This window comes from Haemaphysalis longicornis, unplaced genomic scaffold (genome assembly GCF_048455015.1).
Source record: "Haemaphysalis longicornis isolate Haplotype H1 unplaced genomic scaffold, Haemaphysalis longicornis Haplotype H1 scaffold_489, whole genome shotgun sequence".
NCBI lineage: Eukaryota > Metazoa > Arthropoda > Arachnida > Ixodida > Ixodidae > Haemaphysalis > Haemaphysalis longicornis.
In genome coordinates, this window is record NW_027526383.1 from 119,536 (window position 1) to 139,906 (window position 20,371).

A 20,371-nucleotide genomic window follows, 5' to 3' on the forward strand; every position below is an offset into this window, starting at 1 on the left:
TATTACTTTCACGGAAATCTCTTGCCGCGGCCTGCCAGCGTGCCGAGGACTTGAAAACGTCGTTTTGGGTCGTAGTAAATCGTCCCAAATTATGTCGAAAGTAGGGATAGCTTGTGAAGGACACCATCGTGGCAGTGCTAGCCATGCTAGATATGTCGCGAAACGAGGCTGTATTTCTGTATAGATTTTTCGGAATTTGTAAATTACTTACAATTCATGAACTAAATTTTGTTAATGAACCTAAACCTAAGACAATTTCATGTTCATAGTAACAGAATGGACTGACTGGTTGTGTCATACTACAAAGCACCGTATGAAGAAAATAAAAGAGATTTAAATGTGGCAAGCAGGTGAACCGCAAACATGGAATTTGAATGAATGAATGAATGAATGAATGAATGAATGAATCGTTAGTTTTTTCCATCAGCAGTTCAAGTTTTCCCGTTCCTTGCTCGCTGTCAGTCATATGGAGCACTATCATGAATAGGTTACATTTCGTTTTCATACGGGTAAACGGAGAATAAAACCATCGCAACGTAAATACAGTTTGCCCGAGCGAGGCTCTGCGCTTCGTAAGTGTCGTTATCTTAGGTTTGATGTTATGCTTCCTATAACAATTTTTAAAAAATTGGCTGTGGCTTAACTCAGTTATGCCTGGGTGAGCGTAGTGATAGGTACGGTTAATAATAGGTACTGATAATACGGTTAATGTTTAGTTTGGTTCCCTGTACGGTTACTTTATCGTTTAGCTTCATACGTCTAAGTGTTTCCATATCTGACGACGAATCCAACCGAGCCCCCATCTACATATACGATGCAACGCCGGCTCCTCCTCTGTTGTCGCAACGCGGTTTCACCGGCAACTCCTCTGACGTCATGCCAGATGGCGAGGCGAGCGGAGCTGCCAGCTGCGGCGGTTGCTAGGCAACCGCTCAGCTCGCGGTGCGGCCACCGCCGACAGCGAAACGGTGAGAATACGGCCATTGCAGCTTTCGGAACAAAAATATGACTCGCCAAAATCCCCTTAAAATATTAAAGGCGATGTTAGAGGGCCGTGCGATGGTACAAAAATCACTCCACTAAAGCGACGTCCACCGGCGTTTCATAAAAAAATGCCGCGACTGGCGCTCCTTCCCTCTCCATAAAGCAACGTAATCTAGCATAGCTAACAGAAGATAGCCACTTAAAACACCAAGAAACTAATCTAAATTATGTAAAACACAATTTAAACTAAAATATGAAAATAAAACACCAGGCAAGAGCTAAACTCCAACCATCATCGTATGAATTATGAAGCTAAGCCGGCACCTATCCACCACAACCACATACAATCTGCGCTCTGCCAGACTAGCTCTAAAATTTCGAATGTCGTCGGACGGCACTCTAGCCATTCTGCACCTCTGAGCGACAGCGACATCGGACGGCACTCCAGACACTGCGACTATTAAATTCCCACGCATACTTTCCGTTAGTTTTTGTCGAAGGTGTGTGTTTCATAACCCTGCCAGTGCGATTGATGCAAATATGTAATCTCGGAAGTCAGAGCAACGTTACTTTTAAATTTCCGCTCGTTGATTTCTTTTCATTACTCTGGCGCAGGATCAGGCGACGCCAGGACAGGTGGTCGCTGTTGGTACAGGTCACGTGTGCCACGTCGATACTCTGGCTGGTGGCGAGCGGAGCCCCGCAGAGCACTGCCTCGGACACCGGGGAAGGAATTCTCGGAGACAACGCCAGCGAAGTTGGCGCCCCGCTAGAGAACAGCCGCAATCCAAACGACGTGCTGCTTTTCCCCACATCGGCCTCAATACCTCCCGTCGAACCGTCATGGCTGGTGCATCGACAAAACTCAACGGAGCAGCATGATGAGCCGCACGCAAGCAAGCCGAAGGTTCCCGAGGGGGGCCAGACGAGCAAGTGGCACTTCACCTACATATCTGCAAGTATGCAATGAGTTGATTAAGGGAAAACAAAAACCAGTACCCTAATTACGAGGGAGCCGTTCCCGCTATATTTGCAACTTGGCTAACAAACAGTGTATTCTAATGGTTCACTTCTCTTGCTTAGTGATTCTCCACAGTCGCTATCACCACCATGATGATAAACATCGTTGTCGTCATCTCAATCATCATCACTAAGAACAGCTGCACTTGTATTAGGTGATAGCAAATGAAAGACCAAGGCTCCTCCCAATGATTCTCAGCTCCTTCTGTCTTGAAACCAAGGGTTGGACGGAAGCCCGTCTCTTCGGGAAAACGCATGACAGAAATTAAAGACTGGCACCGACCAAGAAGGTTCAAAAAATCCAAAAAAGGCGTATCGGCTCCCGCATGGGTGCGTGCCGTACGGGAGCCGTTTCTTTTTTTGAATTTTGTGAACATGCTTGGTCGGTGCCAGCCTTTAATTGTTGTCCCTTCTGTCTCATTCTCATCAGCTATATTACTATCAGCCGCAGTGCCAGCGGTTCAATCATCATCATAACTGTCATACCCATTATCCTATCAACAGCAGCGCCAGAATTACGGTCTACCGTCAGCCAATTCCGCCACCTCCGAATTCTCTGTCCGCATCAGTCCTACACCAAATTATCTTCTTTCTGTCTTCTACAATCTGACATTATTTTGCGTCATCATTCATTTCTTAATTAGGTTTTCCGAAACATTCACAACAGCAGCTTAACAAAAATTATCGGGTTAGGGGAAAAATTAGGGAAATCAGCGCTTCCTAAAAAATTGGGGCAGCTTCGCACTAGTGGCGCTATGACTGCGCAAACAGTGAAGCGGGGCGTCCCACATAGCTTTTCCATGGTTCGGCTAAGTTTATGCGTGGTCATGCTTGGAGACTCGGTTAAGAGAGTCGTTCAAGGGCGCAGGCGTTTGCTCAATTTTTTTTAATTCGTTCGGTGGTGGCCGTTTTACTTGTGCGGTCTGGCGTGTGGGACGCTAATTAATAAGTTGAATCACGCTAGCGCTTCTCAGCCCTTTGGCTTCTGTCTTTTTGGCATCAATTCTTCTCTTTGCACCGCCAAAACTGCACCAGTCGTCGCAACAAAAGACGCGTTTGTACCAGTTGTATCGCTCCTCCGGGAGATGGCGACACGAGTCCCGCCCGAGCACGGCGAGGCAAAGCTGCAGTCGTGCGCTGTTGCCACGCGCATGATGACGTCATCGCTCCGCGAGGTTTTCCTGCGCACGTTCGCCGGCCCAACCACAATCGCTGTTAAAATGTGAATGGGAAAGTGTGGTCGGATCATCTGTTGATTTGCTGTTGAACTTTCTGTTGAATTTTGTGACGGTGTCGGTCACCAGTTCATTAGTCCCTTGGATGAAGCTGCGAAGCTCCTTCCACTCGTACACAACCGCCTAAAACCACCTGTTCACCGCCGGTGCTTGAATTCCGCGTGAGGCAGCGCCCTCACCTTCTTTGGTGCTGCTGTTCCCGTTTCCGGCGCGCGCTGCACCGCCTTTTCTGAGAGCTCTCCTCCGACCCTTCTCCGGCACGCGATCCACGGCTAGTGCTGCGATTTCTTGTGCGATTATGTGCACCTTGCAGTGATTTTTAAAACGGAGCTTCCTATGTCTCCCTGATGGCGTCTGTAGTCCACCTCTAAACCCGCTGCAGGAAATCCGCCTTTTCGCACTATGAAAATGATCTTGGGTGAAGGGAAAGAAAAAAAAAAAAACGATTCCTGTGGTCGGAATCTAACCTGTGTCCCTCGCTTTATGGAGCCGAGTTTTATCTGATGCGCCATTCTGACGCGGTCGGAACTTAAAGCGAAGCTTTCTGTGTTCACTGATGACCTCTGTAGTCCACCTCAAAACTCACTGCATGAAAGCAAACTTCCACTTGTAAAGCGTACTCTGCCTCAAATATACTCTATCACAAGTTAATTCTGCTTTAGGTTTTCGTTTTTTTTAAACGTAGCTTTGAACGAAGGAATCTTCCTAGAAAGCTTTGCTTTCCACCACCGCCGTCGTTAGACGGAGGGAAGTCACTTTTTGTACCTCACGCGTACCATGAACCATACAGTTATAATGTTTTCACCTCAAAACTCTTTCGAGAGGTTTGGCAAGAGCGTATCAGCAATGCGACGAATAGTGATTTGTCTACACATGCACAGGCAGACGCGTGCACGCTGTTTCTCCATACGCCTCAACTAAATTAAAGGAGCTATCAAGAAAAATTCGTTTGGTGCATTAAAAATACTGCTGTTTCTCGATAACTGTTACAATAATTTTATTGCAAAATTGGCCGCATATCTCCTCACTTTGTTGTTGATGTCGTCGAAAGACGATAGTCCTCTGTTGGCCCTACCAAGTAAACGCCTCTCTTCGCTTTCTCCACCACCTCTCGCGCTCCTCCCCTACTGTATCGCTCCTCTCATGATAAACACAGTGGATTTTGGCTCAAGTCAGTTTAATTTTATCGCGTTCCACGATCGTGCTCCGTATACTGCAACCTCTCTTGAACCTTTTGGAAAGCTGCCATGAGTTCGTGAGTCCGGCGTGAGCGCTTTTCGTATTTTAGGGTCAAAACAACCCGTGTGTTTTATTTGCTATCACAAAAATGAAGCGACCATGTACCGTATTCACTCGCATAATGATCACACTTTCTTTCCAAAACATTTGATGCAAATCTAGGGCTGCGTTCATTACGCTGGGTAAATTTTTCGCGAGAAACGTTTGAGCACAGAAAAGGCGAGCAAGTTTCGGGTCAACATTTTTACGGTAGGCCTTATGAGTACAGTAAAAATAAATAAAGACACAATAAACTTCCGCCCACCGCCACCAGCCGCTTTGCAAAGTGACGCAAAATGCAGTGTTTTCATTAATTACGGTACGCGGTGGAACGAGTTTGCCGCGAGGCGAAACAGGGCGACCTATAAGTGGCTGCCGCTGTCACATTGCGGGACATCAAAACCGACATGCGGTCGGACGCAGCAAGCTGAGTGAGTTTTTCTTTATTTCTTTGTCTTGTGAGTACATTGTGTGCATTTTGTGAGAGTGCCTTCCTCATCAATATTGAACGCACGCTTGCCGATATCGCTAATATCGGCACGTCTGCGGCAATAACGTAGCCATGTCTGCTTTCAAAGGGAAGGAAACAGAGGTAAGCACGATCATCATCAGCTAGACTTGGCCAACGCCGCCTGTATAAACATTGCCTAACGCGTGGGCGCAAAATGGCCAAACAGCCACTCTCCTGTTGCTCTCTCCTACCCTTCCCCGCTCCGTAGCCTTCCAGCGTGCTTTCGTGTCCGCCGGCCAGCGCCGCTTCTCGGAATTTATGCAAAATAGTGGAAAGTTTGTTTGGCGTTCCCGAGGCGGCGCTCCTACGCCTTCTTGTTTTTCACCATGCCTGTCTGTCTTGGTCTGTCACTGATAAAACTTCCTCTGTCACGAAGCGAAATTCCTTGCGCTGCCGCAGGCTGATGCCGGCTTTGCGCGCTTATCTACTCGGATCACAGGACCGGAAATTTTCTGAGTGGGGTATCCCACCTCTATCCCCTCCGCATTTAGGTACTCTTTTGACCCCGCTGTTCGCACTCCGCATCGGTACGCACTTCTAAAATTGAGGACTCTGCTGTAGAAGCGCCCGGACTGCGTGGCGTGATCCCAGCTGCTTATCCTTTTGTTTCCTATATTTTCTGAAGTTTACAAGCACGTGATATTATTGGAAAGTAATCGCAGAAGTGAGCGCCTGAACAAAAAACGTGCCCGTAATTTTTTCTTCTCTAAATACTCCAGAAAGAAAAATATCAGTAAAATGATGGCTGCCCCATCCGAAAATATCCTTTTTTTGTTAGCTATATGTCTACCCGACAATCAGTATGTTCTTACACTCTTTTAGTCCGCCTCCGTCTGTATCTTTGGGAAAATGCAGCAAGTATGAAGCGAGCGACAAGTTGAACGAGATTCCCCAGTGCGCCACAGAACTAGCGCCTTGTCGCGGCTAAGATGTAAGCGCAACAGCCCTTGAAGCCCAACAGGCAAGCTGACAGACACACGTCGTAGAAGTGGGTGCAGCGTTCGCGACTCGCGAGCAGTGACGTAAGGCGAGATGTCCGCCGGCACGCGCCACATAGCGGATCAGTGCCTGAACTAAGCGTCCCTACCCTTCCCATTGAAAAGCGTGCGACGCGTCAGGCAATGTTAATACAGGCGGCGTTGACTTGGCACACCGTCTGCTGCGGCAAGTTCAGGGTGCGTTCTTTGCGCGGCAAAATAAAAAAAAAATCTAATTTTGACGACAAACTTCAGGGGTGCAATCATTATGCGATAAATACGGTATTTTTAATAAAAAAAACTCTGCAAATACCACCAGCGTGTTCATGATTTGCATCAAATATGCCTAACGGTTCCTTTTCGCTGAACATAGATTCTGCGGATTGGTTCTGCGTTTTTTCCTTGTGATTTTCTTTCGTGCGTATTGCAAACTATGGCAACTCATTGGCGCGCGTCGCGTCCTATAGTCGGCTTCTTTGGTTGCTGTCTTCTTCATCTACTAGCCTAATTGTATTGGGTTCACTTTGTCATTCTTGGGCGTAGCTTTCGTGTGTGCACTACGCAATCGACTTTTCTTTTTTTTTTTCTTGTTATCTTCTTCCGACTTCAACTTATATCACAAACCTCGTCGCCATCAGTTGTTCTGCTATGTTTTGTAACGGGTGAATTAATTCTGTATGATCTGTACCACCTCACCTTTATACGCCCCTTACTCAATTCCCTGTAAAATGGTCTCTAAGGTATTTTAAATCAATAAACAATGGTACAAGTGTGAAGTGTGTATCCAGATTTATAGGTTCCAAAAATTTTTGCCTATATAAATTTTCGTTCAAGACTTTTTTTATCGGTTGGCCGGGTGGCTGAATCGAGTGACAGATAGACAGACAGACCTACCAGAACTTTCGGGTTTAAATTTAAAAAAAAAAATCATCGTCGTTAAAAAAGTTTGAACATAGCGGTAAACCTGGATGTAACGAATTCCTGGATTCAACGAAGTTTCTCAATTCTTCGTTGCCACCGCCGTTGAAGCCCATGTGTTTGCGACCACTATGTAGCGAAAGCGTTCCGGCGGTGAACCTTGATGTGACAAACTCACTCAGCTAAAAAGTAATTTTTTTTTTGCACTTTTAGTGAAAACTCGGCGGTAGAAGTGCGAATACTAGCAAACTTTGAGGAGCAAGCAGCTATAAAAACGTGCAGAAGAGTCTAAAAACAAAACTTGTCACGGTGAAGCAAATGAGGTGCAGTATCGCAGCCAGCACCCTCCCAACAATTTTGAGAGCGTTAAAGAGAATCAAGTTCGCGAAGAGGGGCTATTCCAGCAGTAGTATGGTTCTTGAAACGCGTTGAGGTGACGTAAAATGTCAAAAGGCAAAAGTGATGCTTGAAGGAGCCATGAAGAGAAAATACAACTTCGTGTAATTTGAAAGAACTAGGATTCAGTATCTCACTCAGTTCCCTTACAGCCACAAAAGATGTTTTTTAACGAAAAAAACCAAGACGTTTTCAAAAACTGTCAAATTCGGCGCCAGAGTGACGTGTTATGAGCAAGAATGACGTCATACGGGCCAACAATAAAACATAATTTTCAGTGCGTTAACTGCACGTTAGCATTCACGTGATCTGGTCAAATGGAACTAGAGGCCCCATTACAGACGTCCAGTCATGTGTCGTCGCGACAGGTCAGTTAGGCGGCCGCCAATCGCACAAACAAGGTTCCGTGACGTCATAGAAAAGTTGCGGGAAATTGGCTAGGGGGTCGCGACTGCTTCGCACGTTTTCTTTAATATCTCCGTTATTTGCACAAAGATTGCGATGATATTGGTATCATTGTTATCGGGACTAAGCAGTCTTTCTAATAAACCCAACTTGTGTTTTGTCTTCACGGCTCCTTTAAGTTACGTTTGTGAGTACAGGGCAAGTTTATCTTGCTTCTTCGGAGCACCGTGTAGTGCCTAAGCTCGTGCGAAAGCAGCAGGTAGTAGTAGTAGTAAATGTTTATTGGAGAAAATGGGAAATGGGAAAAGGGTGGTGGTGAAGCGTCCCTAGTCCCGGTCGCCTCTTGACCGGACCGACTCAATGGCCCGAGAAACCACGGCCCTCTTCTGGCCAGCCGGGTCCGGGCTGGTCACCTCAATCACCCACTGCACCGGGGTGGGGAAGGGGGTTGGGTTAGGGGAGTGGGGACAGGAGTATATGAGGTGGAATGTTGCACTCCGTTTTCCACTATATATGAAATAAATCTTTGAAAGGCGAGTTCACCTTCCCTGCTGCCTAGCATTCTGGTTTCGTTTCTGCTTCATTCACGCGAGCCTTAACTCGAAACGTGCATGAACGAAAAATTGCGAACGTTTGTCAACTTCGTTATTCAACGTTTAAAAGTGTATTAAGGAAAACATATCCCTGGCCAATTTCCAACGACGTCTCTAAGGTGTCGCAGAATCTTGTTTGTGCGATTGGCGGCAGAAGTAACCGCCAAGAAACATGACGGGGCGATTGTAGCAAGTCTTGTAGTTTCGCTTGGTCACATCACTTGAACACCAATGTACCGCTAACACACTGATGACTGTATCCTTAGTGATGGGCTCTATTGCGTCGCTCGTCTCATATTCTGTCACTGTTGCGCGAAGTTTGAAAGTTTTAAAGGCAAAGCCCCTTCGGAACTCGGGCTGTTGGCGTCTCAAGTCGTCGCCGTAACCGTCGTCTCGTGTAGTCTTGGTACTAAACCACCGAGCCACTCGTTTACGCCTCGCGCTGGGACGCTTCGTAACGCGTACTAAAAAAAAACAAAAAACACCGGGACACTCGTCTACGCCTTCCGCTAGAACGCTTCCTGCTTCAAAGACACCACACTTTTACAGCAAAGCTGTATACCTGAACCGCCCAATCGTTTCATCTACGTTGGCGAAAACGCCAGGGCGCCAATAATACACTTATACACTGCATGCTTCGCCCCTCCCCAGGTTTCACGTTAGTGGAGATGGCGAGGGATTTTTTTATATATCGCGCACATTTTGTTTGTCAAAAAAACGTTGTTCGTAACTGGAATGGAGCTGGGGGAGTTATCCAAGTCTGATTGTTTTGGAAGAAACAAAGCTGTGTTTTGTCTTCATGACCCTTTTAAGAAGCAGAAGAACTTCCATCGCCCTCATTTGGAGAGAGGGAGAGAGAGGGACTTCTTGAGATTCCTTCTTGAAAACAGGCGATGGGGATTTGTCAATCTACCTTGCTGTCCACCCACGGACCACGTACGCCGCTTATTCAGATTGACCCTCCTTTCGGTTTCGCTCCACATGCTAGCGAGCCCTATTTGTAGTTAGCCATGAGGAGTTCATAGTAATGATCGCGGTGACGATGGGAAGGCCGGGATGTGTTGCCGGAGACAAAAATCTGGATTCAACACTGGCAGCATTTGAAGCACCACGCATTCCTACCAAACGAGCGTGGACCTTCTTAGCTGCACACCTGTTTACATGGACATGTTAACTGAATACCTGTTTGTTTTTCCTCCCAAGCCGACGCGCACTTAGTCCGCACCAAAACCGAATGGTTCTGTACTAGGAATTCTGGTTTATGAGCCTGGCTGTACGCAGGGACGGATGTAGGAACGAGCCACTTTTGGCTTGAAGCCGGCTGTAGGGAGGCCAACACAATCTTCTATAACACAGCTTTCGTCACTCCAGCCTTCATCTGGGTTTTCCGAAAAGGAATTGAAAAAAACTGTTGCGGCGTTGTGAAGCCTTTGGTTCCACCACTACTGTACTATCTGTAGTTGTGTGAGCAGTTTTTTTATTCGCGTTGGAGCCTTTCATTTTGTTCTGCCGTCTCGTGACACGCAGGGTTCCTGACAGGAAAGGCTTTCCGAGCCCGTGCGTCTGCCGTGAGCAGAGCCGTGGTCGGTGCCGTCTTCATTGCAATCAGCCTGATCATTGCCGTCGCCATGTTTACCTGCATCTGGTGCTGCTGCCGGTGCGACAATGGCCGCGGCTACGACGGGCAGGTACATTCCCTTCCACCACTCACCGCCCCCGTGGTGCCGCATTGTGCGGCAATCATCTTCTGTAAACTATGAAGTGTTCATTCGCCGGGATGTTCGAATATTGAAAATTTCCGAATCTTATTTGCATGGGTATGCAATTTTTGACATCAGATATAGTCAAATATTTCGTTTTTTTTCAAATATTCGCTAATATTTAGCAATCATGTATTATAAAATCAATCAGTGTCACGCATAGCCGAATGCGGAAACGGGTACTCACGTTATTGACAGTTTATTTCTCGATACAATTCAATGCAGCTAGATATCACCTACCATTTTAAAAGCGTTGGTATTTTAAAAATATTCAATATTATAGCCAAAGAAATATTCCGTATTTGACTTCGTATAAGCGGCCATTTATTTAGAATTCCGGCATTATACCTGATTCAAAACTAGCGTTATTCGAACACGCGTACTTATTTTGATACGCTTTTTTATTTGGCCCATAATATAACTATTTTCCATGTCCGGGCAGCTTAGTGTAAATCTTCTTTAGAAATAGGAATACAAATAAGAAAAAAAATATCAATGCTTTCCAATCTTAAAACTGTACTACATTTTACCTTAAAACTAAACCTATAAATAACTAGCGAGATCTGAGCTGTTTATAGCGTCTTTATGATTACAAACATTCTGCATTAGCCGAAAAACCTTTGTGTATTGTTAAGAAATACGGTTACGCATGTGTTGAATGGATACTTATAGTTTTGTTTCTCAGCTGCCTCAGCTCAAAGTTGAAAACCTCAAAAAGACGCGGAAGACAATTGTGAGGTTGTGAGTAGTTATAAAGTTGTGCGGAAAGCACCGCTCACACTATTCCGGCCGTCCTCTGTAAAAACAGGAAACACTGGGACCTTGTTGCCACAGACCTTGGACTGAAACGTTAATCGTTCAGTTGCACCAACACCCAGTCTAGAGGGTGTAGGTTAAAATCGATTTGTAGAAGTACAGGCAAGTATAAACCTGATGTGGAGGTTAATCGCTCCAATTATTCACAGAACCTATAACCCCGATATAACGCCGATGAAATGCTCTAGTTTTGTTATTGTGTTAAACGGCGATATCCTGAATTTCTTCCTACTGTACCGCGTCCATTCAGGTGTTGTTAGCGCACTGACTGCTTGTTCTGTTTTTTTTTTTTTAACCAAACCTTCACGAACCGCGTCGAGCGGTTTCACCGTCGCGATGGATTTGACCTTCATTTGACCGCAGCTGCGGATCACGTGACTGGCTAGGGCGAGCTACGCAGAGGGCGCGTTCGCCGCTTCCGGCGCCGCTGCCGGCTTGGCGCATGCGCTCTCCGCAGCTGGCAAGCTCCTGGCCATGTGACTCGCCGCGTGCATGCGAGCTTTGCCATGAATGATAGCAGGAACGGGTTCTCCTAGCGTTGTACGGTTGGATTTGAGCCGTCGGTGGTTAACGGTGTCTGACCACCCCGCGGATATCGGCCGACGAGCCGTTCGGCTCGGGAAATGCCTGAAGCGGGACCACAACCGTAGCAAAAGGGAGTCTTTGGAGAGATAGCATAACAATTACAGCCAAATCAAAGGTTAACCAAGTGAAAGCAACATTATAACAGCAAAAGTGTCGCCTTGATATTCTGTGTAAACGCTTCGTTGTGGTAATCGTTCTGCTTTGCCGTGCGGAATGAAAACGGCTCCGCCCAGCGCGACGAGGCTAAGCAAAACATTTCTGATAATTGCCCTGAAATACTCACATATTTTGCACGAAAACTATCGCACCACGTTAAGACATTGCTTGAATTTGACTCAATTATGTGTTTGGATCAAATCTCCACCATTCTGTTCCCAAATTATGGTTTTGCTTGCGCCAGTTTTTGCGTATGTGGCGAGTTCCACTGGACCGCAGCTTTTTTGATAACGTCCTGTAGTTTACTTCGGGTTGACCTCTTGCATCCAAAAAGTGTTTAAGCTCTAAGTCGGTGTTACTTCGAAACTATCGTTGATATCGCACAAAAAAAGAAAGCAGTTGAAGCTTCATTTGTGACGGTGAGTATCTCGTTTAAAGGAATCTTATAGGCCAAAAAACTGGCTGCGATTCTTTTCAAGCACATCAGCCAGCCTGTCTAAAATTTATGGGTACTTTCTCTGTGCATGGAAATTTAGTTTCCGTATCTGTAGCGAGTATTTAGGAAGCTAGCAGTCCATGCGCACTCGTCCGGTTGCGGAAGTGTGATAAGGATACGCAAATGAAAGACAAAAACGGCCTTCTGTTCAAATATTAATAGATGATATCATTAGGGTTTTACGAACAATCGTCTATTTTGTGAATGTGCTTTGTTTAAGTACAACACGTTCGTTTAATTTGTGACATGTCAATTGTTAATTTATCATCAAAATAAGGAAAGTCCGGATGTTAGTGCCGTGTTTAGTTGTTCAGTTCAGTCGTCTAGTGTGTTTCTATTGAAAATCACTAGAATCGTTTTCTCGCTTACAATTATTTTTTTCTATACGATTTAAGCTCTCCAGCGTTTATAACTGCCCTTGTTACGAGAGCATTCGCTTTTGTGACCGTCCTTTACGGAATTTTTCCTATGGTGCAAAGCTTAAGAGTTTTCTTCTTTAGACCCGTGATCCCGGAATTTTCCGGCTTATTTTCTGCTATTCGAAGCAAAAATAGAAAATAAAGTCGGAATTTCCGAGTAACTCAGTGATGAAAGCCCTATGGCAATGCACCTGGTCGCACTTGATGTCCTTGAAGACGAGTTGGGGGCTAAACGAACAGGAAACGATAACCTAATAGGGGCGCCGTCTATTTGGTCATCGCCCGTAGACTATGCGTCTATTTAAGCCTATACCACCATCCTACGAAAGCATTTGAGGGGAAATAAGCCCAGTGCTCAGATTGACTCTCGCCACGCCCACTTCGAACCCTAAACAATGCCACTTATCCACTTGAAATGGGTCCCCCTGAGGGGGCTTCAAAATTCCTTTAGGGCTTGACAAATTTTTCCCTCCTCTATTCTCTGTCTACACCGTGTGTCTCCCCCGTCTCCACGCGCTGGCGTAGCTCAGTCGCTAAGACGACGGGCTCTCGCTCAGCCTCTCTTCAGGCCCGGGTTCGATTCCTAGTGGTGCCAGTAGTCTTATTTAGCCTGTTTGGGAGTTTCTTGTGGCGCACGCCACGAAACCGTTGGCTGGTAGAGGTAAAGAAACCTTTGCTTTAAAATGAAAGCGCGATGAACACAACGACGTAGAAGAAACAGGATGGCGCAAGCGGTTGTCCCGTCCTGTTTCTTCCGTGTCGTTGTGTTTATTCTGCGCACGAACTTGCCCAACAATATGTTTCACTGAAGTAATACTGTTCGTAAAGCATTCTGAAGTTTTTATGCCAACTCTCGTCGTAAAAAAAGAAAAGACAGACGCTATTCGCGCTTACAGCGTCCCTCTTCCCTCTGACTTTGGATATACGTTTCTCGTTCTTTTTTTTTCCCTTTCCAAACAGATTGAGGCCCAAACAGCTTCCTACAGCTCCTTCCAACCACCCATGCCTCGCCAGGGCAAAGCATCTCCCACGGGAGCTTGTCCAGCTTCGACGCCTCAGTCCACAGATCTTCCGCCGCCCTACGATCTGCCCTCCCTCCACGTGGTCGTATCTCCCAAAGCCGTTCCCGGAAGGCCGCGCCCAATGGCGGCTGCACCCGAAGATGAACCACCCTCGTATCACTCTGCTGTCTCGTCCATTCACCCCAATGCCGAAACAGGAAATATAGGAGCGCCATCATCTGCATGAATCATCGATGGCAACCATATTTCAACATTCAAAGTGTGAACTTTTGCTTCAACCAGGAATACACGTTTGTTTTGAGGTTTTGAAACTCTACAGTGTGCGATGTTGTTTCTTTTTCTAAATTGTAGCTAATTTAGTGGTGTGCCGGTAAGTCTATAAGCGGCCTTCACCAACCCACGTGGTGACAGCTGGTCTGATCGTCAATTCGGTTGGAGCTTTAACGCTCCTCGGCTGCTCCACAGACATGTATGGAGCCTTGCAATCTGGGCACACCGGTAAAGCTTGGTTTCGGCTGCTCGCTTTGAAGTTTTATTTTGCGCCGTGCAACAAGAGTGAACAACGAAATAACAGAAGCTTATGCTATATAATAAAATTATGGTAACAAGAACTTTAGTTCTTTATAAATGATAATTCGTAAAAAATGTGTTCTCTTTACACTGAAGTGGGAGCCATGAAACAGGTTGAATAAAGCGATTTTGTTATAACTAAGAATTACTGTACGTAATAAAGGCCTGTATTCTTCTAGGACGTTCTTTTTATTAATATTAAACACTAAAAACGCACTTACACCTTGCCCACGATCACATTAGCCTCGGAAGGCCATAAAAACCATTGAGTGTTTTGTGTTCAAAACAAAGTTTCTTTCAGTTACTGATTAGTCGTGTCTTCATTTCGTGCCTTGTCCTAGCCGTGCAAATTCCTCCTGAATATGCGGACTGCTCAAATAGAGGAACGCAAAGCCTACGAGCGCATTAAAGAACCACAATGTTGACGCCACGAATAGTTAGGACTATTTCCTTTGTTTACCTGTTTTAAGTGACATAAGGCCTTTGGTAGGCACTACGGTCTTGACTTGTTTGTTCACACCTCATTTATAAGCCAATAAATAACTTTGGAGTGCTGTCTTGAGTAGGCTGGGCAGCACACAAGTTTATTTTTTTAGGGGTTCAGCCGGCTGCGGACCGACGCAACACGGCAATAAAGCACTTTGCTATTGCGTCGTCTTGCCTGCCGTTGTGTTTATCCCACGAATATGTGACAAATTTTTGAGGAGGGCTGAGGTCTTTTGAATGTTTGACCCGTATATCTCCTCTAGGATATTTCCCCTTTACTTATGAGCACTTAGCACTAACAAACATCCCATGTAAAATATCAAAAAAAATCCGGGAAGGGTTAGCCCTTTTCTGGAGGGGGAATAAGCTTTATTTGTATCGCAATTATCGATCCATGGCGATAGGATCTTCTCAGTCCAGAAGTCCCTGGGCGGTCGCTACCAGGCGGGCCCTTTCAACCAGCCGAAGCTGATCGCCGGGATCCGGGCTGGCTAGCATGCCTTCCCACTGCTCATGGTTGGAGGAGTGAATGGGGGAAGGGATGGTGTGTGGGAGCACGCCCAGTTCATATGTTAGAGTGTGTAGGGGTGGCGATAGTACTTGCACGTGGATGAGTAGGTAGTGGGGTAGATGGCGTGGAGGAGGGTGTCGTGAGGATATGTGTTCCTTTGAAGGCGGTGGTATGTGGTGGCTTTTTCCCTAGTCAACTTGTCGTGGGGCGGGAGTAAGGTGTGGCGTTCGAGGCGGTAGTGTTCGAGAATATCTTTGTATTTCTGAAGCACAGAATGTTACAGTTCCAACGGTGGCGCTGGAGTGTTGGATGGGAACGCCCGGTAGATATGCGCGCGGGCGGCAGCATGAGCCGTTTAATTCCCCTCCAGAGGCTCACGTTCCGGGGTCCAGAGATAGTAGAGGTCATGGTGGTTCGGTATGAATGGTAGGATGCGTAGTGCTAAGGGAGCAGTACGACCGGCGTCGTAATGCGACAGGCAGCTTGAGAATCTGTGACTATGGGGAGAATGTCTTGAAATGTAGTCGAGTCAAGCCCCGAGGCATCCGCTACATTGACGCAGCCGAATACGACACTATAACAGCCTTCGCAATAGCAACCCTAGACCATCAAGGAATTGAACTGACTTCCGCTACAGTATTCGGCAAAGACTCTAAAACGGCAGAATACATCTCAATAGCGCTCTTCTAGAATATCTTTTATCACTACAGCCCAGCGTGAATTGAAGGTAAGTTTTCTTGTGTGATAGTTTCGTTTATGTATTCCTATAACACAATACGCGGGCGATGATCTTGGATAAAAATATTTTCCGACATCTTCCAACCTTTGAGAAATTTACCGCGTGTTTACAATAACACTGAGCGTCGTTGAGAAGCTTATGCAGAAAGTATCAGAATTTCTCATTTGCAAATGACGTTGACTACATTCTGGTCCTGTTAATATAAATTATACCGAAAACCATTATCTCTAACCAAACCCCTTACTTTATTTGGCTGTAGCAAGGACCTGATTGCCTGAATGACTTCTCCAGTGCACACAATTATTCAGAGATGACTGAGCCGTTTACATTGGACAAGTATTTACGGCTGTCTAATTCGAGGCTGCGACTGATAATATCGCTTACTGGTGATGTAATAGATAAGCACGATATTAATTACAAGCACTGCAAATGACTGAGTGTGTGCCGTAGTGATCTACTCGTGTTATCCGCTTTCAGCAGTACCAGCGCGACGCCAGTGACAAGCCAGAAATTCCCCATCGTACATTTACTAAAACTGCCTTCGAGGCCATTCCGAAAGTTGGTTTATTTGGGAGACTGCATTGTTCCAATAACGATGACACCCATTCTAACGCAAACTTTCATCAACCGAGATATTAATAAAGAAAACAGACCGAGAGGTGGCGGCTCACCGGCCGCTTTCTGGCTGGGTGTTTGTGAGGTCAAAAGAACTTGTCTTGGCGATTGCAGGCCCCCAACGAACGCCATCACTAGGAAACCTGACTTTGCGATTTTATTGGTGCCCCAGTTTGGTTTTACCTTGTCGCATGAATGCTATCGTGTAGTTAAGAAGCACGTAAAGAAGCCTGATTTCAGTACTCTCCCATTTACATTACTGCTGACGTCAGAGAACGCCAAATGTGAGTGTATTTGAATATTTCTGATCTTTTTTGGGTTTGCAACATATTTGGGGCTGTAATGGAGGGAGCTACCAAAGGCTAGTTATTTCAGTGAAAAAACGTTGCATTTTATCGTCATGGCCTCTTAAGTGGAGTGCCCAATCGTATTAACCATTTTACAGCGAAGCTGTATATGGCTTACCCCATTTTTCATTCCGGTGAAGCCGCTTTATCGGCAAAGCTTCTCCGCTTCTCCTCACCAGCACAAAACCCTCTGTCATAAGTTTTATACCTCTCGCCACCACCGATGCCTCTTTTACAGTTTGCTCAATTAGCCGGCTGCGAAACTGTTAGTTGTGTAAGTTCTGTAATGCCTGTAAGTTGCAAAATTGGTTTATAGCGGCCCGAGTGCTTTTATCAGCAGTTGCACTTCAAACTCGCCATGGGACAAATGCGTGTCTTTCGCTCTGAGAAAGAATAGTGGGAACCGAAGGGGCGTCGCAAAAACTGCGGAAAGCCGCCGCCCCAAAACGTGGAGCTTCCGCCATTGCCGCCTCAAGTTCTACTTGGTCAAGTAGCTGCGAGTTCCTCCCGGACGAAGCGCAACTTGCCCACTTGGAACGCCGATGTGAGTTTATATCTGTTCTTCAGCTTTAAAGGAGCCATGAAGATAAAATACAAGTTGAGTTTATTAGAAAGACTGCTTAGTCCCGATAACAATGATGCCAATATCATCGCAATCTTCGAACAAATAACGGAGATATTAAAGAAAACGTGTGAAGAGTCGCGACCCCCTAGCCAATTTCCCGCAACTTTTCTATGACGTCACGGAACCTTGTTTGTGCGATTGGCGGCCGCCTAACTGACCTGTCGCGACGGCACATGACTGGACGTCTGTAATGGGGCCTCTAGTTCCATTTGACCGCATCACTTGAATGCTAACGTGCAGTTAACGCACTGCAAAATTATGTTTCATTGTTGGCCCGTATGACGTCATTCTTGCCCATAACACGTCACTGTGGCGCAAAATTTGAAAGTTTTAAATACTTCTTGCGTTTTTTTCGTTAAAAAAACATATTTTGTGGCTGTAATGGAACTGAGTGAGATACTGAATCCTAGTTCTTTCAAATTAAACGAAGGTGCATTTTTTCTTCATGGCTCCTTTAAGGGCTTCCGGAGCCCCATTTTTGCCGGTGCCTTTCACGTGTAAGCTCAAGCACACCACCAGTGACCAGCGTATGCGTGCACGGGTGGGGAGTGGAGGGAGGTGGTGGGGACGTGCACCCGCCGCGAGGCTCCATGGCCTCACCAATGACATAAGTCCGCTGTCCTCTGCGTTCCAGTGGTTTGGGATAGGGAGTTGCACAGGCACTAAGATTCCTACGTCGTGAGTTGGAAACGGGCAGCCCGCGTTTGTCCGCTGGAATGAAGGTCGAGTCCTTCCACGTTTCATTCAGCTAATTAGCTAGGAAGCATGCTCAGCCGCAAATTACAAGCAAATGCGTTTTGTTGGGTGCCCTCTTTGGACTGCATCCAGCTTAGCTGGTTGTCCTCCTTCACGGAGTGACACTGATTTTTTACGTTTCTTTTGCCACAGGTTCCCCCATTTCTGAAGCCCCGTCACTGCTACAAAACTTACCTTGTCCGGAATTTTTTAAAGACGATGGTCTTTCTCGGGCTACTTTTTTTTTCGCTTCGTGTTTTTGACGCGCGGCATACGAGAGGAGTTTAAAATAAAGGAAGAGAGAAAGCACCAGAGAAAGAGAGGAAAGTAGGAAAGCGGGAGAGAACGGCTGCAAATGCAAAAAGCACAGAGAGTCACGAAACTGGTACGTTTTCGAGTCTACACGTATGCATGAAGTCCAGTTACGTGCAGAAAGTCCATCAGCGACCGGCAGTATCTATCTTCCTGCCCCCAGCGGTTGTAGTCATCCGGTTTATCCCATCGGAGGCCAACATTTCTGAGCGCGTCGTCTTGAGCTGTCCTTGTTCCCGCGCACGTCCACAAAAGATGTTTGCCATCAGCTCCAGCTGCTGGAGCCGGACACTTGGGACATGTTCCTGGATCTGGCTAGGGTCCCCAAGTCCGAGTGACTGAAGATGGGATGGCCACCCCAGCCCGAAGACTGCTGAGGAACTACCTCCACCGGGGAAGAAAAGCGCCGAAATTTTGGGCTCTGTGTATCTCTGTCTGTCGAAAAGAGAATTTATTAAAACTAGTTACAGCTAGGACCCGCTGTAGTTAGCTACTACACGAGTCGACAGGGCAGATGATATACGCAATGTGCTGCGGAAGAAACGAAGTAAACATCACACAAGTTCACAGAAAAAGAAGGTCTACCGCACCGAAGGCTCTTTACATTAATGTCCGCGGCACAAGGCCCAGACAGCAGAATTCACGCGTGGGAGTCAACATAAAAGCCACAGCAGTTGAAACGCATCATTTCTACTCTGTACTCATGCATATGTCCGTACATAGTGGCATGCTCAGCCAGCCTGCCTAAACTTCACCTTGGCCTCTAAACATACAACTCCCTTCTCTAGACAGCACACAAATTTTATGCCTTATTAATAAGGCACAATACACCATTGCACGGTGTTATTGGCACCTTGATGAAGCGAGTCAACCAACGCATGAGAAAAGATTCTTCACCCAGCGCCACCAGCTCATGCTGCAGGTGCTCTATGGCTATTCTACGAACGCGCCACAACAGGGGATACATGGCACGCTGCGGTGGTGCCTGCAAGGCGGCTATACCTCACTGGCGCCACACAACAAAGGCACCCACACACAGCAGAAAGCTGACAAATGGATCTTTCTATTTCGTGTGGGCTCCCAGCCTTAGCTCAAACATTTTGCTGAGTAAAACCCAGAATGTGGCGGCCGCACGACACTCAAAAAGAGCATGCTCTAGCGTCTCAGTGAGTCCGCATTGCGGGCACCGGGCAGAGGGAACCACACCAAATGCTGCAAGGCGGTCACACGTCGGAAGGGCTCTCCAGCCCCGCAGCCACCCGAAATCACGAACGTCTGCAGGAAGCACCGCTGACGGCAACTGTTACCGGCAGGCACCTAGAGACTTCTCTTTTTGCCGATCATTCAATTGCCCGATAGCCAATTTCTCACATATATCAGTCGTTGATAAAGTTCTAATATCCAAATATAGGTTGCCCGACAGAAAGCCTCTAATTGTTTTAGCAACGTACCTATAGAAAGCCTGCGGCTGCAGGGCTGTAGGTCCGGTAAGGGGCTCATCATAAAACAACAAGCGAGCAGTACCCAATAAGTAGCGAAGCAGAACCTGCCCCGGGTACGCATAATCATCTACCAGTTCCCACACACCGCGCAACCCTGGAACACGTGACATCGGGTTCAGGCATGGTACGCTACCCCCCCCCCCCCCCCTCCCCATGCTGTGGGGCAGACGACTCGGTCAGGACCGACTCGGTCTGGACAGCCCAGAAAAGGACCCGAGTTTTGTGGCCAGCCGACGGGTTATATCACGAGGTGACCGAGCCACCCTCGCCACGTAAAAGAACGCCGCTGACATGCACGACTTAATGATATCTGTACCTCCGAGCAAACTGAGACATTTTGAACAAGATGTTTGTAGAT

At 46.7% G+C, this 20,371-nt stretch overlaps 1 protein-coding gene across 1 annotated transcript in view; it reads left to right on the forward strand.

The window, feature by feature from the left end:
* Window positions 1-14,780, forward strand: part of LOC144137723 (uncharacterized) — a 28,259-nt gene extending 13,479 nt beyond the window's left edge. Inside the window, exons 2-4 of the mRNA XM_077669662.1 lie at window positions 1,600-1,943; window positions 9,845-10,005; window positions 13,510-14,780. Coding sequence (XP_077525788.1) covers window positions 1,600-1,943; window positions 9,845-10,005; window positions 13,510-13,797 — 793 coding nt within the window. The 3' untranslated portion in view covers window positions 13,798-14,780. The remainder of the gene's footprint in view (window positions 1-1,599; window positions 1,944-9,844; window positions 10,006-13,509) is intronic.
* The last annotated feature ends 5,591 nt before the right edge of the window (window positions 14,781-20,371 follow it).